At 40.6% G+C, this 20,716-nt stretch overlaps 1 protein-coding gene across 11 annotated transcripts in view; it reads left to right on the top strand.

The window, feature by feature from the left end:
- SLC10A7 (solute carrier family 10 member 7) overlaps nucleotides 1–20,716 on the top strand; it is a 239,304-nt gene that overhangs the window by 175,871 nt on the left and 42,717 nt on the right. For 10 of the 11 annotated variants that reach the window (XR_011501943.1, XR_011501944.1, XM_070504852.1 and 7 more), the window contains one exon: nucleotides 16,472–16,555. Coding sequence is in view for 6 of the 11 variants with exons in the window: in XM_070504852.1 (XP_070360953.1) it covers nucleotides 16,472–16,555 (84 nt within the window). In the remaining 5 variants the exon portion in view is untranslated. Of the gene's footprint in view, nucleotides 1–16,471; nucleotides 16,556–19,932; nucleotides 20,041–20,716 lie in introns of those variants that run through there. The other variant, XR_006525572.2, reaches the window with a different exon arrangement.

Here is a 20,716-nt window from a genome sequence, read left to right as displayed (position 1 = left end):
TGGTTGTGTTTGTGGGAGGAGGCGAGTTCAACATCTACTCACAGCGCCTTCTTGACGAGGACTCCTCCTCAGTTCCCTATATTCTTAACCTCTTCTCAGAGTGTTCCCTTCACAGTCTTGCTCCATCTGAAACCTATCCTCTGATTCATGTTTCTGCTACAGGCGTCTTTCATATCTCTGAGACTTGAAATGGGGTAAGGTGTCTTTCTTGCACCTCATTACCTATTACAGATCATTCCCCATGCCTTCTCCTTAAAATCCCCTAATTCCTTTGAAGATTATGGCAATACGCCTATCCTACCTGCTACTGCTCCTTGTTGTAATTATCAGTAGAACCCCAGATCACTCTCTCTGAGTCCAAAAATGTTAGCATCTTCCCATTGTCTTCTTTTTAACAGTACACTTGGATTAATTTTTCATGTGTTCAATATTCACGTTGTTGATCATCTCAATACCCTGGCTTCCAAATTCTTGACTTCTTCTCTAATAAGATTGCTTTTCACTTCATCTCAGCCAACCACCCCTATAGTCAGACCCTGTGTTTATTATTGCCAATAACTGCATCCTTCCATAATCCTATTTTCACTGTCTTCTCCTACCAACAGCTCCTATCTTTATGACTTATTCCCCAAATTAAAAATTCTTTAAACTTTCTAGAATGGCCAATTTATTTACCTTTTTACCTTAACAATGCCTCTAACTAACTCACCCAACCCTCACTCCCTTACCCTCACATCCCATCTGACCTAGCCTAGATCTCATGGCCCATCATTATAATTACTTTATTGTGTACATCATTAACAACCTTGCTCATCTCTTACTGCTTCATATTTGCCTGGCCAAGTGCCAAGCCTGCCTAAATCCAACTCTGCACTTTCCTGCACATGCATCTGAACATGGCTGCAGCACACACTATCATGCTGACTGGTCTCATTTGAAATTCATAACAACTAACTGTAGGTGAGCCTGGCAACCCTACACCTTACCCTCATTAATTCACATTCCCACCCTGTAGAGAATCATTTTACCCCTTCTCCTTGCCTCTCAATTCTCCAGTGCCTCTTCTCTTTTTTCATCTCAACTGTTGCAGACAGGCAATTAGCTGATGAGGAAATTAGAAGCAATCAGAGAAATCTTACAAGATCCCACCTATGTTCATCTATATTCTTTGCCTTCTCTCCTGTTTCTATAGATAAACTGTCTTTGCTCCCATCTAAGTCCAGTCCCTCCAGTTGTGCCATCTCTTACTACCTACTTTGAATATGATTCACACAGATTTCCCTCTTTCTTCTATATTATCAAATGTTCTATCTCTACTGGATCATTTCTATTAGCATATAAACATTCTGTAGTATTTCACATCTTAAAAATTAAATCTCACCTCATCTTACTTGCACTCCATGTCTGTGTTCTCTTTTATAGCAAAATTCCTCAAAGAAGTTGTTTAAACTTATTCGTCACTTATTCAATAATATGTATTGACTTCTTTCTGTATGCCAAGTGCTTTCCTGGGTGCCAAGGGTATAGCAATGAGCAAAACAGATATATCTTTGCTCTCGCAGAGGTTACATACTAGTGGAAAGAAACATCCAACAAATAAGTAAAAATATAATATGTAAGATGGATGATACATGCTAAAGAGAAAAATAAAGTAAGGAAGAGGAATAAGAAGTGCCAGAGTGGGTTGCGGGGTTGCTATTTTAAGCAGGGTGGTCAAGATTGGACTCGCTGAGAAAACGATGTTTGAGCAAAGGCCTGGAGGAGATAAAGGAGTAAGCCTTATGGCAGTAGAATGTTCCAGGTGGAAAGAACAGCAAGTTCAAAGGTCCTGAGAGTGTGCCTGGTATCCTTAAGGAACAGCAATGAGGCCAATGTGACTGGAATGAGCAATCAAGGGGGAGAGTAGACGGAGATGAGGTCAGAGTCATGGAAGGGGCCAAATGATGTATGACCTTGAAGTCCTTTGTAAGGACTTTGAATTTTAATTTGAGAGAGGCAGGACACCACTGAAAGACTTTTTATCAAGGAAATGGCATGTTCTGACATACCTTTTAGAAGGCTAGTTCTGGATGCTGGGTTGAGAATAGATCGTAAGGGGATCATGGTGGAGACAGGAAGACCAGTTAGAAAGCTGGTGCAATACTGTGGCAAGAAATGCTGTTAGCTTGGACCAGAATGGTAGAGTAAATCTGCTGGGAAGTAGTTGGAAGTAGAACTTGAAAGAACTGAGAGGTTGAATGAAGGTTATGAGGGAAAAGAAGAGTTAGGGATGATTCCAAGCCTGTGCAGCAGGAAGGATGGAGTTTCCATTTACTAAGATGGGGAAGACTGTAGGGTTGAGCAGGTTGAAGGAACTCATAAAGAGTTCAGTATTGGACATGTTTGGATTAAGATGCATTTGAGACATCCAAGTGGAGAAGTCCAGTAAGCAGTTGACTATATGAATTTGGAATTCAGGGGAGAAGTCTGGGCTAGAGATACATATTTGAGAAAGGTCAGCATAGAGAAGGATTTTAAGTTGGACTGGATGAGATCACCAAGAGAGAATAGAGATGGAACGATATCAGTGGACTGAGTTCTAGAACATTCTAATATTAAGAAGTCAGCAAAGAAGACCAAGTATATCCACTTTGCTTAAAAGGAACACCAAGAGTTTTTGGTGGCCTAGAAGCTTAGCAGAGAATGTGTTTCAAGAAGGGGACAGTAGTCAGCTACTTCAAATGCTGGTAATAGTTCAGATAAAATGAAGTCTGAGAATTGGCGGTTGATTTTAACAAGATGGAGGTTGCTGGGGACCTTAATAACAGCTATTTCAGCAGAGTTGTGGAGGTGAAAGCCTAACTGATGTCAGTTCCAGAATGAAGGAAGGAAGAGGAGTTAAAGACAGTGGTAATCATTAATTATTTTGAGGAATTTTGCTGTAAAGGGTGCAGAAAGTGGGTCAGCAGCAAAGTTAATGAAGGATCAAGAGAGGATTCTTTTTTTAAGTTGGGAAAGTTATTAGCATATTTATATTGATAGATTAATCCAGTAAGAGAGGGAAAAATTGATACAGAAAAAAGAAGGGAGAATTCATGGACCCGTGTCCTTGAGTAGGAGAAAGGGGGTGAGCTCTAATGCATAAAGGAGGAATGTGGCCTCCTGAACACAGATAGTTCCTCCATAGTAATGGGAAGGAAGCCATGGTGTAGGGGCAGAGATGCAAGTAAATTAGTTGATGTAACTATAAGAGCTTGTGTAAGTTCTCTCCTAATGTTTATATTTTCTCAGTGAAATGGCAAGTAAGTTAGGGGTGGAAGACAAGAAAGGCAAGGAGATGTTGAAGATTTGATGAGAGAGACAGAGTGAATGGAATGGGCAGATGTAGTGGGATAGTCCAGCAGCACTGAGGACCATACTTGGCATTGGCTCAGCCTGGATTTTCCCCCCAGATATCCATCCACATTGCTTTCCCCTTTGCTTTCATCAGGTCTCTGGTCAAGTGTCATTTTAGGAAAAAGTCCTTTCCTATTTCATATTTCATGTGAAATAATATACTCCATCACGCTCCCCACCTACCACGCTTGATTATTCCTTTTAACATTTATTATCACGTGGCATCTTAATCATTTGTTAATTTGTTTATCATCTGTCTTCTCCAACTACAATGTAAGCATCACAGGATAGCAGGGACTTTATCTGTTTTGGTCTCTACTGTCACCCCAGTGCTCAAAATAGTGCCTGGCCATCGAAGCCACTTAAAAACATTTTTTGAACAGATAGTTGGTAAAGGAAAACCATGTCTGTACTCATGACACTTCTGATACCAAATGTATGGGTTTTTCACACCAAACAATTCTCCAATTCTCTGTAGGTACCAACTGGATATCCTACAATTTAATTTGTTTTGACACTAACTACCCAGAGTTAGCGCAGACTCCACAAGTTAAGGGCTCAGTTCCACAAGAGTGCCCCCTACTTCAGGCACCAGTTCCAAGTAGTGGTTTCCCAGTTTACCCACATTTCTGCCTGACGTGGCTACAACTCAAGGGTTCCCACGACCCCTTCCTCAGTTTTAATAATTTGTTGTAATGGCTCACAGAACCCGGGGAAACACTTTACTTACTATTACCAGTTTATTATAAAGGGTACAATGAACAGCTGGATGCAACGGGATATAGGATGAGGTCTACAAGGGTCCCAAGTGCAGGAACTTCTAGCCCCATGGAATTTGGGGTGCTCTATTCTCCCTACGTGTGGATGCATTCACCAATATGGGAGCTCTCTGAACCCTTCTGTGCCAGGAACTGGGAACAAAAACCAAATATTATAATAAAAGATACTCCTATCACTCAGGAAGTTACAAGGTTTTAGAAGCTCTGTGCCAGGAACTGGGGACGAAGACCAAATATATATTTCTTACTGTATCACATCTCAGCTGGACGAATGGATGGATGCATCTGTCCCCAGAATGGGGTTAGGGCTACTTTAGACTGGTGTTTCCTTGTTACATGCTCTACCTTCAGGCACACAGTCCTTATTGTAAAGCCATTTTGAAGGGCCTGACTTCACTTTCTGTTAACAGTCTGTTTGTAGGGAGGTAACATGGTAGAGTGAGGTGTACTATTTTGGTTCGATGTTCAGCCAGTACCAGTTCTGTAACAGTGGATTTTCTTTAACCCTGCTCAGCCTCAGTTTTTACCTCTGTAAAATGAGGATTATGATAAGATAAAATAAGTTAATTGATGTGGAGGCATATTATAAACAGTAAAGAACAAGGAAAATGCTAATTATTTGACACTTTATAAAGGAAAATAGAAAATAATCCCAAGAAGGATGTCTAGATAAGTGCAAAAGCACTTATCCAAAATGCAGCAACAGTCCATCTCGTCCAGACTTTAATGATGGGCTGAGTCTTAAAGCTTAAAACTTTAAGATTCTAAAATCATATATAATCTATATAATCTATAATCTTATAATCTCATATGTAAACAAATACAATGTTTACCATGGCTGACAGTGAGAGCAATGAAGCTTTTCCTGAAATATTACCATTTGCTCCTAAGACTCAAAGTGCTTTTACATGTATTACCTCAACTTTCTTGATAACATACTTCTGATATTGGCAGGATCAGAAATTATCGTCTTTATTATGTCTTTATTTTGTCAGTGGATATGCATCAGTCCATGGAGTACCTATCTGTGAGGATAAAATAAGGCCTTGTCTAGCTTTAAAAATTGCATTTATAAATTCATTACTTAGAATTCCATATTAATTTTCCTTACAAAACCATGTTACAAGTGTAAGCACCCACTAGATTTTAAGTTCTACTAGGCCAGGAACCATGCATGCCTTCTTACCTTATCTCTGATGCCAAGTATTCAATAAACATTTCTTGGAAGGATGGGAATAGAAAGGTGAGTCAGTAGTGAATGATTAGAGTGGTTCAGATGATAAATGAATGGTTACAAGGTTAGGACCTCTGCCTGACTCATAAAATCATACCTTGTATTTGCTATGAAAAATAATTCACAGTTTTTTCAGTAATATTAAACAAAACATCCATTCTTTTATTCAGTGTTTGAATGCCTACTGTGCACTGTGAATATTACAAAGATCGATCTGACATTGATCATCCCCTCAAAGAATTTATGATTTAATAGAGAAAATAGAATACATTCACAGATAATTAAAATCTAAGGTAGAAATTGTATTACAAGTATAATATTTCAAAGGAGATTACTAAAATAGAAAACATTTCATTTCATAGAAGTGTAGTTTTTTTCTTGTTTACAATGGATTGTATACTGAGAGGAAACTTATTTTGAGGGAAGGAAGGTAGGTGGAAACTTCTCATGTTTCTCAAGAGATCTGCGTACTTCAGATTTTTTCACATGCATGGTTCTGCTTCTCTGTTATGTCTAACACCACTTAAAAACTTGCCTATCTTCTCTGTCCTTTGATGTGATTTATCACTTACACTATGTTTACCAGCCATTATTATAGGCTTTATTTAGCAGCAAATAATAGAGAAGGCTGAGGGAGAGAGATTTTAAAACTTGAAACATAGTGTAGTGAGTGTGGTGGTAAAGATGAAGAGGTCATACTGCTGAGCTGTGAAGTCAGCCGGTCAGGTTGGAAGACCTGGTGAACAGCACTGGGATGGTCCATCAGGCACTGTGAAGCTCCTGCTCCCTTGACTCCTGTTCCCCCAAAGTCTCCTTAGCAGCTACCTCACACCTTCTTCCCAACCACATCTGGCTTACTCTGAGGAATGGAAAGAAGTCTAAACTTCTAATGTCTTACTCCCTCTGAAAGTTAAGACAAAGGAGGAGATAACTGTGGGATAGTTAGGGATAACTGTCTACACACTATAGAACAAGACGATCTAATTCTATGCAATTGTGATCTAAGGAAATCATATGTTAGAGATCATATTCATGGTCTCAAGCCCCGTAATTCTGTAGCCCACCAATTTATTTAAGTAAGTTCAAGCTTGTCAGGGGAAGGTCAGTATCACTTTGAGTTTGTGCCATTAGAACGACAGATCAAGGCCTCTCTTCCACCCCAGCCATAAACGTCATTGAACATCAAGACCTCTGGAAACACATAGTGTCCAGACTTTGACCACTGCTGAAAGTCATGTCCTCAGAGTTATAGATCAGACCATCTTCATATGTGGGGATGATCACGTCAATACCTTAGGATATTTGATCAACATTCACCTACATGCTGACCCATTCAGTAACATGTGAGCACCCCCTTAAGTAAGTAGGAACACCGCTAGCTCAGCTATTATATCAATTCATTTCATATGACTTGATTTCTTAGGAATCTGGTGCCTCCTCAAGCAGATATTTATAAGGCATTGTGATAGCTGGACATACACACATGCACACACACAAACATGTATGTACACTCACATGCATGCACACCTGGCATGTTTCTAGGCTAACTATATATTCCATTGATCTGTCTCCTCTGTTACTTCCTATTTCAGCAGTTCTTAAATCCGATAGGCTTGAATTCCCACAACACTGTATAAGAAACCTTGTTTTTCTGGGAGGGGAAGTGGAAGGGAAAGCAAAGGTAGAATAATTTTTAGTGAGTAGCTAGAATATGTACTTTATACATACTCCCATGTGAAAAGCATGACCACCTTTAGATGTAAGTATTATCCTCATTTTATAGGAGAAAACTTAGGTTCAAAGAGGTTTTGTGACTGCGTTTGAGACTGCACAACTAGTAAAGGACACAAGGAGCTTTCACCCAGACCTGCCTCCCCTTGAGTGTTTCCTGCAGGTTATGCCTACAAAGCATGCCTCTTGGGAGACAGTTTATTTTAAGACATATTATCAGCAGTCCGTTACTATTTCTTGAACATCTATATTCTAGGAAACATAGGAAAGACAAAAAAGAATAAGACATAATTATTTCCTTGAAGAAACTTAAAGCTTATTTGGGTAAACAAGAATAAAGAATATGGGAGAAATTTAGAGGAAAAATTAAAAGCTAAACTATGCGATTGAGACTGAGTTTCATAAGAGTTCATAGAAAAGAGAGATCCAGGTCAGGGAGAGAGATTGGCAGCAGCTTTCGAAGTTACAATCATCATTAGTTATCCAAGTAATTGGCTACCTGTCAGAAAATTCTTCAACTTTTGATCCCATCAATATAAACAAAAGCAATGAATACTGCCATTAGTGTCATGTACAACACTCATCATTATTTTTTATAATATGTTCCAAATGATGGTCGTATAACATGGCCACACGTGTGCAATGTATAAAATGACAATGAGACATAAAGCATTTAAAGGGAAACTATCCATTTGATTGCCCCAGCTGCTTCAGAAGTCTCTCCACCTTGTGCCCAGGAATGTTTGTTCCTAAAGCAAGTGAGGACGAATCTCCTCCTCTTGAACTGGAGAGTAGCTTATCTTCTGACTGCATGTGTAAATCGCACAGAAGTGATTCTTACATGGAGAGAATTTTGTGAAGCAAAATAATCTGTGAAATCTTTTGTAAATGTTCATGCAAGGGCTCCCCCTAGACCGTATTAAACCATAATAAGCTAGGGGGAGTGTCAGGTAAGCTGTCTTCCAATGCTCCAAAGGTGACATTGATAAACTCCCTCCCCCTTTAAGGACCACTGACCCAGAGAGGCCAACTCCACTGCTGGTCTGGGACTCCTCAGATTAACTGAGCAGAGGCAATGACATTGGATGAGTTTAGGCACAGCACTGTCCTAGCCAGGCTTTTCCCTTGCCCCGTGGTTCCCTCTCCAACACCATCTGCTGGCGATGTTCCTTGAACAGGTAGGGTCCAGCCAGAATGAGCAGGACACTGCTTCCTTGTGCCACCCTTGTCTATTGGTCCCCAAGCTTAGAGCACTCGTCTGGAGGAACTTAAATTTGTTTGCTCCACTTAAGAAACTATTTAGCAACAGTAGGCTCTTTGGTTCCTGAGCAAACTCAGATTGGCAAGACCAAATCCTGTGGTCAGGGAATTAGGAGCAAAGTTGGTTACTCGATGCCTCAGAGTATGTGTGCCTCCAGCCCTCCATGTCCCGGAACTCCGTCTTCCCCCAGCTTTCCTCTCTGGGCTATGATAGGCCAATTTACAGTTCATTTGGGTGCATTTCACTGAAATTTCTGTGTGGTTTGAGTAACCAAAACTTATGAGTGTACATAATTTCCGTCAGTTATTGGATGATAATCTTTCCATCTTACATTTTAAATTAGCATATAAAAAAATGTTTACATAATTTTTTACCTCTAAAAAATTACTTAAAGCCTATTTTGTTCTCTACTTCTCAGAGAAGGAAAATTACCATGCATCTAGATAGAAAAAGGATCCTTCTCTCTACTCAATATATACTTTCCATGCAGTAACCCAACTTTAGTTTGATACATGCAGCTGAATCAATATGGCTGATTAACAATCATATTCTTAATTTTGATAAAAATCACAGTCATTTTTGCATCGAGCCTGTCAGCTGATGTGAAGTCATCGATTTTGTGTAAGTAATCAGTTTAGTTTCCATGTGTCCCTGTGAGAGAAGGGGCAGCCGGGATGAAGGAAAGGCTGAACTGTAGTTTCTGGGGAAAGATGGAAATCTAGAAGGGTTTGGGAGATTGGGGCTAGGGACACTGCCATCTTCTGTCTGAATGCCTCTCTTTGTAATGAGAAGGAGACAAGTATATATAAGTGTGTCTGTGTGTGGGGACAAGAAAGTTAGATCCAGTAGTAAGCAAATCCCTTCCCTTCCCCCAGGGCTGGGCTCTGTGGGCAATGCGGGGAGGGTGGAAATTGGGCAGGAAGTGAACAAATTCTGCTGTATGTCTGAAGCAGCTTCTTTCTGATTTTTTCACAAAAGAGATTTAACATTTGCCATTCTACAGTATAAACTGTAAATATCTAGTCTTATTTTTCCCTGAATGTGGTGCTAATGAAAGCAAAGACCAATCATCAAGGGTGAATTATTTAATAGAATAATGTTTTAATAGCTGAGAAGAGACACAAATAGCAGAGACGCCTGTGGCTAATGGATTTCCCTGGTAGGAGATAAAAGGCTGATTACACAGCAGAGTAAGTGAAGACCTGGTGCATTAATGACAATTTACAGGTCAGCTCACTTACAGGAGTGATTTGAAACACACCATCTGTTTTCTAGCTGTAGGTTGATAACTATGATTTTACAGACAGTCAACGCTCTTCATCAAGAATTGGTACTTATTTGTCTTTCTGAGTCTGGTTAGTTTGGCCTCATAATATTTTGCTGACTGGATCCTCAGGTTCTTTCCAAATCAAATAGTTTCTAAATTGAATGGATTGATAGCAGCCCATCCTGCTTCCATTCATCCTTTCTTCGCCTGGTTAGAGAATTAAGTCCTAATGCCCTACGGCATCCACTGTATGTATTGAATTACCTCTTTCTGAGCATCTACCTTGGTACTAGTTACATCCCACCCTTGAGAGAGTTGAGAAAATAGTTACCCAAATAATTTTCTGTGGCCTGTGTTTCAAAGCTGGAACCTCAGCTGAGAAAGGCTGCACCATCAACCTCTGCTTATCAAGTTCCCCCCCCACCCCTTTTTTTCTTTCTTTTCCTCCCTCTTGCTTCTGCCTGCCTTCCAGCTCCCCATCTCCAAGCAGCCACCACCCCCCATACACACACACACACACACACACACACACACACATACTCCCTCTCTTTCGCCCACAGGGGCAAGAAAAGGAGAGCCTGGTTTTGGCTTCCACTCCTGCCCCTTTCCCCATTTCGCTGCTCTGTACCTTCTGTAGTTAGTATGCACTAGAGTGTAAGGACTAAGTGTGAGGGCTGCGGAGGCACACTTCTGGGTTTAGATCCTGGCTCTGTCACTTTCTAGCTATGGTGAGCTTTGTCCAACTTGTTTAACTGATCTGTGCCACTGCTGCCTCATGTGAAAATGGGGGAACTAATAAGACCTACCTGAAGGGGTTGCTGTGAGCATTACATTATTCAACACACATTAAGCATTTAGAGCGGTGTCTGGCACATAGAAAGTGCTCAGTAAATGTTGCCATTATTGAAATTATAGGAGACAGTTGGTTAGGAGGCCAGGCTACTGATCTTTCTTGGATCTGTGAAGTAAGTAGGCCTTTGCAGCTTACTTGTATTTGGAAGAACAAAAAGAAAAGAAAACATTGTCAAGCCTCTTTTTCTACGTATGTATTGTGTGCATTCATTAATTGAACTCACATTTGTTGAGCATTTACTATATACTAGATTAGTGGTTCTCCAAGTGTGAACCCTAGCTCAGCAGCATCAGCATTACCTGGGGCCTTATTAGAAATGCAAACTCTCAGGGCTGGCCCGGTGGTGCAGCAGTTAAGTTCACATGTTCCACTTCGGTGGCCCAGGGTTCGCGGGTTCAGATCCCGGGTGCAGACATGGCACTGCTTGGCAAGGCATGCTGTGGTAGGCGTCCCACATATAAAGTAGAGGAAGATGGGCACAGATGTTAGCTCAGAGCCAGTCTTCCTCAGCAAAAAGAGGAGGATTGGCAGTAGTTAGCTCAGGGCTAATCTTCCTTAAAAAAAAGAAAGAAAGAAAGAAAGAAATGCAAACTCTCAGTATCCTCCCCCACCTTCTCCCCAGTGTTCTGAACCAAACTCTGAAGGTGGGCCCAAGCAATCTGTGTTTTCAGAAGCCCTGCAGATGCTTCTGATGTGCTAAAGTTTGAGAACCACTGTCCTAGATGTAAAATGTAGTCATTCTGCCAGGCACTGGGAATATAAACATGAATAAGACCGTGTCCCTAACCTTCAGGAACATACAGTCTATGTGAGAGGTGGATTTGTAGACAAGAGCAACCGAGGATTCTGAGAGGTACAATGGAAACAGAGCCACAAGAGTGGGAGGGCAGCCAAGTCTGCATTTTGGGGGGAGAGTTTGGAAAGAATACCTAAAGAGGTGACGTTTGAACTAAGTCTTAGAAAAAGACTAGAACTTTTCCAGTTATAAACAAAGGGGAAAGACATTCCATAGAAAGGACCACATGTGCACTTGGTGATGGGTAAACTAGCATGCAGACCTCCCCCCTGACTTTTTTTTTTTTTGAGGAAGATTAGCCCTGAGCTAACAACTGCTGCCAATCTTCCTCTTTTTGCTGAGGAAGACTGGTCCTGAGCTAACATCCATGCCCATCTTCCTCCACTTTATATGTGGGACGCCTACCACAGAATGGCTTGCCAAGCAGTGCCATGTCTGCACCCTGGATCCGAATGGCGAACCCCGGGCCGCCAAAGCGGAACATGTGAACTTTACCACTGTGCCACTGGGCCGGCCCCAGACCTCAACTTTTAAACTTTTGAAAAGCTAGAGAGGAGGGGTTTTGTGCTTTGTTCACAGTTAGATCCCCAGCACCTGGAACATGCCCCTGGCTTGCAGGATGACCAGTAACAATTTGAATGATTGAACACAAAGGTCCTAAATTCCCACATATTTGATTTTCACTGAATTGTTTCTTCTCAGCATAAGATATTAAAACAAATAAACCTAATTTTGAAAGCACTCCTTCTGCTTTAAAGCACTATATTCCTGCAAGAAATTAGCCGATGACTGGATTGTTTGTTTGTTTTTTTTTTCCAGATATACATCATAATATATTTCGAATTCTGTGTAGGTTACATCATGTTCACCACCCAAAAACTAATTATAGTCCATCCCCTCACATGTGAACCTAATCACCCCTTTTGCCCTCCCCCATCCCCCCTTCCCCTATGGTAACCACCAATCCAATCTCCAATGCTATGTGTTTGTTTGTCGTTGTTTTTATCTTCTACTCATGAGTGAGATCTTATGGAATTTGACTTTCTCCCTCTGACTTATTTTACTCAGCATAATACCTTCAGGGTCCATCCATGTTGTCGCAAATGGCCGAATTTCATCATTTCTTATGGCTGAGTAGTATTCCATTGTGTATAGGTACCACATCTTCTTTATCCATTCATCCCTTGATGAGCACCTAGGTTGCTTCCATGTCTTGGCTATTGTGGGAGTGCAGACGGTGCAACCACTATGGAAAGCAGTGTGGAGTATCCTCAGAAAATTAAGGATAGATCTACCATATGATCCAGCTATCCCACTGCTGGGTATTTATCCAAAGAACTTGAAAACACAAAGGCATAAAGATACTTGCACCCCTATGTTCATTGGATTGTTTATTTAACATGCCATATCTGAAAGCATGGGTTAGCCGTGTGAGACCTCTTCCCTCTAAATCTCTGTAGCTCATTGAGGACCAGAGCACTTGCTTGATACAAGCTTATCCTGAACTTGCAACTTTATCCAAATGTATGAATTATTGATGCCTCTTATAAACGCGTTGGTTTTTACAATAGAAACTATAACAGGTTCCTCATTAAAAAGTGAAGAACCAAATATCCAGGCAGCATATTTCTTTCCGTTTTAGTTAAAATCAACTCTGCATACGAAATGATTGGATCTTTTCTAGTCATGTTCTCATATGCTGCCCTGTGCCAGATGCTCACTCTTCTTTCTTCTGGAAGCCAGGGCATACTTCATAGCATCTGAAACTTCCCCAGGAGGACCTCTGCATCTTCACACTGACCACAGCGACAGGTCTGGTGGCCAATTCAAAAGAAAGGACTTGTGCCAAATTAGACCCCAGCACTGAGGTTTCCTTCCTTTCAAAGCCACTTCTAAGGGAACCTCCTGCGGGATTTCCTCCCCAGCATCCCCAATGTACCTAGTCTGGCTTCGCGTACCCAGTTAATTACATCCCTGGCTAACTTACTCTGGCCTCTGATCTGACAAAGCCCTGGAGGAGGGGTGGTCTAACCTGTGTTCCTAATCAAGTGGCTCAGAGATCATAGGCCTTTTGGAGGACAGAGGGACCTTGGAGATTGTAGACACCCACCCCCTCACCCCACACCCCTTTCTACTGTCTTCCAGGAACATGAGGCTTCCAAACATTGAACATGCAAGTAGTCTATTATGTGATGGATGAAGAAATTTAAACACATAATATTCTTTAAAACCAAAGTTGAAATGCATTTTCCTTTACTTCTCTTATTTCCAAATTCAATCCTTAGATAGGGAGTCAAAGTAACTCCCAAATTTAACTTAATAAGTGAAGTAATGTTTCCACTTTTCTCTCCGTGTGGTCTCTGAGTTTACTGCTCTGCAGCAACACTTTGTGGCTACACAAAAGGCCTCCCCAGTGTAGGAGAACTAGGATCACGGAGCAGATTTGGCTAAAGAGTTGCTTGAATAGGTCTGAGAAGCACAGCCAATTGCACATCATAATGCAGGTACTAGAGGTAGTAATTACAAGCCACCTCTCTCTGGACCTCGGTTTTCACATCTTTAAAAGAGGGAATGGGACTCTAATTCTCTTTCAGGGTTAGGATTCTATCAGTTTTAGGCCTTGCCCTCTAGAGGAGCATTAAGGAGCTAAGGGAGGAGAACAGAGGGCAGAGAACACGCACAGGCTGCCCTCACCCTGCTTTTTACACACGTGCGCGTGTGTCCTTTATTCACACAGTTCTTATCATGACCAGATGCCCTTTGTTTCTAGGCGCACATAAGAATTAATTGTGTCACTAGTGATAAACAAGCAGTAAGAAAACAATGCCAAGTGATTATAGAATACCACATAATAAGAGGTTTTTAGATATACTTAAGTTTCCTGTTTTTTTAACTTTAGAAAAAACAGGGATATGATTTTGAATAACAGTTTGTCACTTTTTAGCATCTCATATTTATACGTTACTTCATTTCTTCATTCTGCACAGCTTTATTTGTCTGCAGTCATTCTCTGTGCCATGTCCTGGGTAAGCCCTGGGCTGACAGAGGGAATATGGCTTGACATGGTTATTCATTAAAACATGTTTAAACCTCATTAAATAAGTTAATAAACTTGAGATTGAAGGAGGAACAGGGATAGGGGAGATCACTCATGAGATTCCAGGCAGGAATTGATACCTTTTCCTTGAAGGTTCTCACCCTGAATCCTACTGCCTCTCTCCAGATGTTGTGAACCTTCTGGATAAAGCATTGAGCTAGATGTTTTTGAATTTGAAAACTTTGTTTCTTAAAGTTTTTTTTTCATCCATTGCCTCAATTTCTCTGTAAAATATATATTTTCTTTATTTCAATTCTTGCCCCAGGAGCATTCTTAGGGTTAATATTTGTGGAGAGAACATGTTGGTGAAATACCTTGCACTTCAAGGACATAGGTGCTCTAAAATAGGGTATAATTATTAGCTTTTAATACGTTGGCTTTGCATAAAAAGGAACATCTAACAGTGATGTAACATTTGACACACCACGAATCCATGTATTCTTCACCAGTTTTACTTTTTCTCCTTGTCTTTCTTTATTTCTTTAGTTTATATTGGTTATGGAGGGTAAAGGCTAGAGGCTACAATTTTTATGGGTTAAACTGACAGCCAGTGGTCAGTGTTGAAGCTAGTATTAAATGAATACAGGCCACTGAGGAGCAGGACATACATTCTTGACATTTTGGGCACACATAGATTGGGGCTGAGGATGGGGGACAAATTTTGTAGAATGCAGAAAGGATTTTGGTAAGCGAGTTCATGCAGATATCAGAAATCAGTGAAAACACTGATCCCACATCTTTTCATTCTGAGCTATTGACTTCATTTATCTAAATTTTTTATTTGTTTTAACATTCTACGCCCTCAGTCCTTATCACCTCAGTGTCTTTCATAAAAATTATTTTCCAAAAGGTATTTTCAAGTTTAACTAAACTTAGGTAAATATGAAAATTGAAGGTTGGTCTGCAGGGAAAAGGTGAAGTAAATTCCAAGGGCCAGGGAGATCATTGTTGATGGTCTGGGAGAACCTGGTTGCAAAAGGGACTCATAGATACTATCTATGGAACAGGCTATCATTTGTCCAGAGCGGTTTGAAAACCAAAGGAGGTTTTGAAAACCATTGGAAAGTTAATAAGAAAACGGCAGTTCTTGGTGGTTGAGGCTAATGTGAGTGTGTGACTGTGTTCATAGAGAAACACTGTCTGGTGCTGCTGGCAATAGAATCTTCACGAAGCTGAGATTGCAATCATTAGCAAAGAAAGATCCAAAAAATGAGGAGGGAAGAAAAATAGGAATTATGAACAGTGTTAAGACATACAAATTTAGAAGAGGTATATTGAAATTTTAAGTTGAAAAATAAGTTATGTTTCAGGATTTCCCATTTCCTAGATTTGGGGTCAGAATAAATTTTAAAAGATATAAGACTCGTTGCCTTTGTTTTGAAGGAGTAGGAAAGTTAGAAACTATTTCATTTGCCTAAATAAAAATATCCTGGGGGCCGACTGGTGGCATTGTCGTTAAGTTTGCGCCCTCTGGTTCAGCAGCCTGGGGTTCGCAGGTTCAGATCCTGGGTGCAGACCTAGCACCACTCATCAAGCCGAGATGTGGTGGCATCCCACATAAAAAAAAAAAATAGAGGAAGGTTGGCACAGATGTTAGCTCAACAGGTGTTAGCCCAGGACCAATCTTCTTCACAAAGAAAAATGTATGTATTATCTTGATAAGAGAATAATGAGGCATACTGGTTTGTGTCAAGTATTTGCAGGCAGGTGAAATAGAAATCCCATAAACTGTAAGAATAGGTGAAATATCATTCCATATGATTATAGACAATATGAACACAGAACGACTTTACTGTTTAGAAATGTATTTAATAATAAGCAATTTAAGTTCATTGCAAAACGATAGTTATTTTTCGTCAATCTTAGTCACGCCCCAAAATTATGTATTAAACTACTTAACAGTCTATTTTGTGTTAAACTTAGAAAATTAAAGGTAACTTCACTTGGCTTTGTTTGTATATAGCTAGCAAATTTTTGGTGCATTTGAGAGAATTCATTTATTGTATTATTTAATTAACAGCAATATTTGATAACTGATTCAAAGTAATTCTAACTACTCTTATATTCTTGTTTTACAGCTTGGCTCATCCTCTTCTGTGCCTTTTACGTCTATTTTTTCTCAGCTTTTTATGACTGTTGTGGTTCCTCTCATTATTGGACAGGTAAGGTCTCTAATTCATTCTGTTTTTTTCTTCATAGATCAAATTGTGAATTCTTATGTAATGTCAGGACAGTTGAGAGAAAAGACAGAGCAAGAGACAGTTAAATGAAAATATAAGACTGTGAAACACAGGGTTTCATCAATCACAATATTCTCATCTGTTTATTTTTCTAATTAATATCAATCTGCTTTACAGACAGCTATATATAGGGACAATTGCACAGAATCTTGATTTTTTAATATATTTTCCCTTTTTTGTAGCTGTGTAGCTAGCTTGGAAACATCTAGCAGATAATTACCTTATTCTGCAACTTCCCATAAAGTCTCAGCGTTTCTGACCATTGTTGAGAACAAGCATCTGTCTTTGGCTGGCTGCTTCACAGACTCCTCCAACAGTGGTGGTCATATTGTGATTGTGTAATTGATAAAATAAACATTTAATCTTATTAGCTCTCAAAATTAGATCTTAGAAAATTTAGTGTCCTTTATCATTCTCATTGAATTAGACTAGTAGAAGAAAATCTTCTATTTTAACTTCTTGCAAGTTAATAATAAGCGTATAATTTAACTGTAAGCATATAAACTTAGAAACAAGACTGTTGTTATTTAAATCATAGGTAGCCACAGTAATGGAGAACAGAATTTAATGTACTGCTAAAATGAGTGAGTCTGAGGAAAATAGTATATTAAGATAGTTAAGAGCACAGATGTTGGTTTGAGAGCAACTAGACTCTAGTTCTTAGTTCTACCTTTTATTTGCTGTGTGAGCTTGGGCAAGTCCTTTAATGTCCCTGGGTCCAGGTTCGTAATTGATCAAATTGTATAATATGTAATAGTACCTATCTTAAAGGGTTGTTGGGAGGGTTAAGTGCAATATGGACGCATACAAAGTTCCTGTCATCATAGAGCCTGACACAGGTAAGTGGTCTAGAGCTTCTATCATCATCATCACTTTCAAATTCCCTGTAAATACTAAGCAGGAAGCAAGTCTTTGAAATATCAACTATAAAAAATTATGTATGTATAAACATGTAATGTGTACATGCTGCCTTAGATTATGTTCTCTGGGAAACAGACTGGGTCAGAGGTTTCCATGCACGAAGTTTATTGGGGAGTACCCTTAGGATCAACACCTTTGGGAGAGTGAAAAAAGTCGGTTGGGTTGAGGGAAGAGTTGAACTGTGATGCCATCCCAGCAAAGACCTCAAGTGGCATGACCCCTCAGAGTTGTCCTGCCTGAGACAAGAGCGCCTGGTCTCTCTACTCTTCACTGACCAGGCGTTAGATCCCACTCCCCGTGAGAGGTATGGCCTTGGGTGAGTCTGCTCTCTTGGCAGCAGTTCGCAAAGAGGAACTCAGCTGAGCTGAAAACAGTTCCCGAAGAGGAACGCAGCTGACGTCTTTCAGTCGTATGACATGCCCTGCAGATGTGGGAATAAGCACCTCATTCCTGAAGAGATGGATCTGGGTGGCACACCACAGCATCCACTACTCATGCACTCATTTTTTTTTTAATTTTATACTTAGAAAAGGGACTAAATTTAGGGTAAAAGGGGAGGATTTAAAGGCACTCAGAGAAAACTATTTAATTAAATATAGAATGATACTTGAAAAAATACTTCTTCCACAGTGCTGCTCACATAACAGGTCTTCTGAATAAACATCATGTCCCCTGCCTACCTCGCTAACCTCTTTGCCACATTTCCTATACTGTACCCTCCCTGGCTTTTTCTTAATTCCTGCTTAATTTTTCTCTTTAGAATGTGTTTCTACCCACCCTCCCACCCCAACTCATTGCTCGTGTGACTCTTTAGTTCCTGTCTTCTTTGAACCACCTATCTGAAGTGTGTTTCCCTGGCTATTCTTTACTGCAGCACCTTGTTCGATTCCTATCTTGGCATTTGTCACAGTGTGTGTTTATCTTTTGCTTGCTTGTTGACTGTCTCCCCCATTAGACTGGCACCTTCATGAGTACAGGACCCATATTTGTTTTGTTTCTGTTACATACCCAGACCACAGGCACCCGGTAACTATGTATGGAATGAGTGCGTGAGGGAGTGAATGAGTGAGAGGAATTCTGTGATCAATAAGGGAAACGCTGTGTCTTAGAGAGGCATAACAGAGCCTCCTTGCCCTTCTCAGCTCTATCCACGGTTTCAGCTGTGCAGAGTATTAGTTTAAACCCGTACTTATTTTCTTGGTTCTGAAAATAATTCCATATAATAATCTGGGGTGCATACCTTCTTCTCTTGGATCTTGGAAATATCTCTGTTAATAATAAATGTTTGGCTTAAGACATGTGGACAAAAAAAACCTTTGTCTAAGCTATTCAATGGTTTTTGTTAATATATAGGGTCATATAATTTATGTAATTAAGACTTTTTATCCAGAGAGAACAATGAATTGTTAGAGTGCTTATCCTTTGTGTGCCCAAGTAGTAAAGTATTTCGGTAAATTATAAAACAGTCAAGGTAGTCAAAAAGTAACGTAAGTGGTTTTTGAAAAGTACTCTAGTACCAAACTACTGTAATGGCTTTTTTCAAAGAGAAAAACCTTTATATTTGCATTTACTTGCCCCCCTCTTGTGTTCTTGTCTTAGGAATTAACACTCACACCCCCGTCTCCACTTCTAGAAACCACTTTGCCTCCTGCTTCTCTTTACAGCCTTACTCCCTTATGTGCAGGCAGTCACTAAGTGCCACCATTTTTTTTGAAGAAGAATAAGAAGATTAGCCCTGAACTAACATCTGCCACCAATCCTCCTCTTTTTGCTGAGAAAGGCTGGCCCTGAGCTAGCATCTGTGGCCATCTTCCACTACTTATATGTGGGACACCTGCCACAGCATGGCCTGACATGCTGTGCCATGTCTGCACCCAGGATCCGAACTGGCAAACCCCAGGCCACCGAAACGAAATGTGCAAATTTAACCACTGCGCCACCAGGCTGGCCCCATAAAGGTCACCATTTCTGCCTCAGAAATCTTTCAGATCTGGCATCTGTGGCCTCATTCACCCTGCCAGAGAGGGTACCACACCTTCGTCATCTCTTATCTGAATGATTGCACCTCCCAAACCTGTCTCTGTGCTGTCTCTTCCAATTCCTATCTAACGTCTTTACTGCTTCCAGGGTAGTCCTAAAAAACAAATCAGATTATGTTATTCTTCTCCTTAAAAACTTCCCTCTGGGCTCCCTGTTGCCCACGCCTGTATGGCCCACAAGCCCTTCACTGTTTGGCCCCAGCCTGCTCTCCAGAGTCGCCTCCTACCACCCCCTTCATATACGTGTCTCTGCTGCCAGGCTGTGTGCGCACTGCTCCCTCTCCTGACCACACCCCTCATTGCTTCATGCCTTTCATCTTATTGTTCCCATCTTTTCAGCCAGCAAACTCCTGCTCATTCCTTAAGACTCAGTACCGAGATGCCCTCTGATGTGCAGTGGACCTGCTCAGACTCCCCTGGCCTCGACTAAACTCCAGCTCTCCCATGGTACTTGATTCATAATATTTGTCAAGAGAGATTATAATTTATCTGTAAGTGTCCTAGAAGCAGAGACTCTAGTATATTTAATAGCATACTCAGCAGTAGGTTGTGAGCTATGTGAAAAGATTGGCTGAAGAAAACTCTGAATTTACCCTCACAGAGCTCCCAGCAGCCATTTTCCCTAGATCTCCCTCTTTGCTAGATAGAAACACATAATTGGTCTCATCTTGTTTTAAATTCATGACCTGAAATTTAAAATGTCACTCAACACTTCCCAGAAATCCTGCTCTACTTCCTTATAGGATTATTCTACCCCGTCCTCTATTTTCAAGTCCCTTTTACTTCTCCTAACATTCTCCCACCTTCCCATTACACTCAGTCTCACTGACCTTGCTTCTGTTTCTCAGACATGCCAGCCTTGATCCCGCCTTAGAACCTTTGCACTGGCTGTTCCTTCTGCCTGGAACGCCTCACCTTTCACCTCTTCAGAAAGACCTTTCCTGACCCTCCTCCAGGGCCTACCCAGAAGCCACTCGGTCACTATCAATATCATCCAGTTTAAACCTCTACTTAGTATGGATCATTGTCCACTTCTAGTTTATTTGTTTGTTGTTGTTACTTTTTATTTATCTCCCCAAACTGGGATATAAACTCCATGAGACCAGGGACCTTGTCTGCTCGT

This window comes from Equus asinus, chromosome 3 (genome assembly GCF_041296235.1).
Source record: "Equus asinus isolate D_3611 breed Donkey chromosome 3, EquAss-T2T_v2, whole genome shotgun sequence".
NCBI lineage: Eukaryota > Metazoa > Chordata > Mammalia > Perissodactyla > Equidae > Equus > Equus asinus.
Note: the sequence above shows the minus strand (reverse complement) of the source record. Positions and strands in the feature narration are given on the sequence as shown.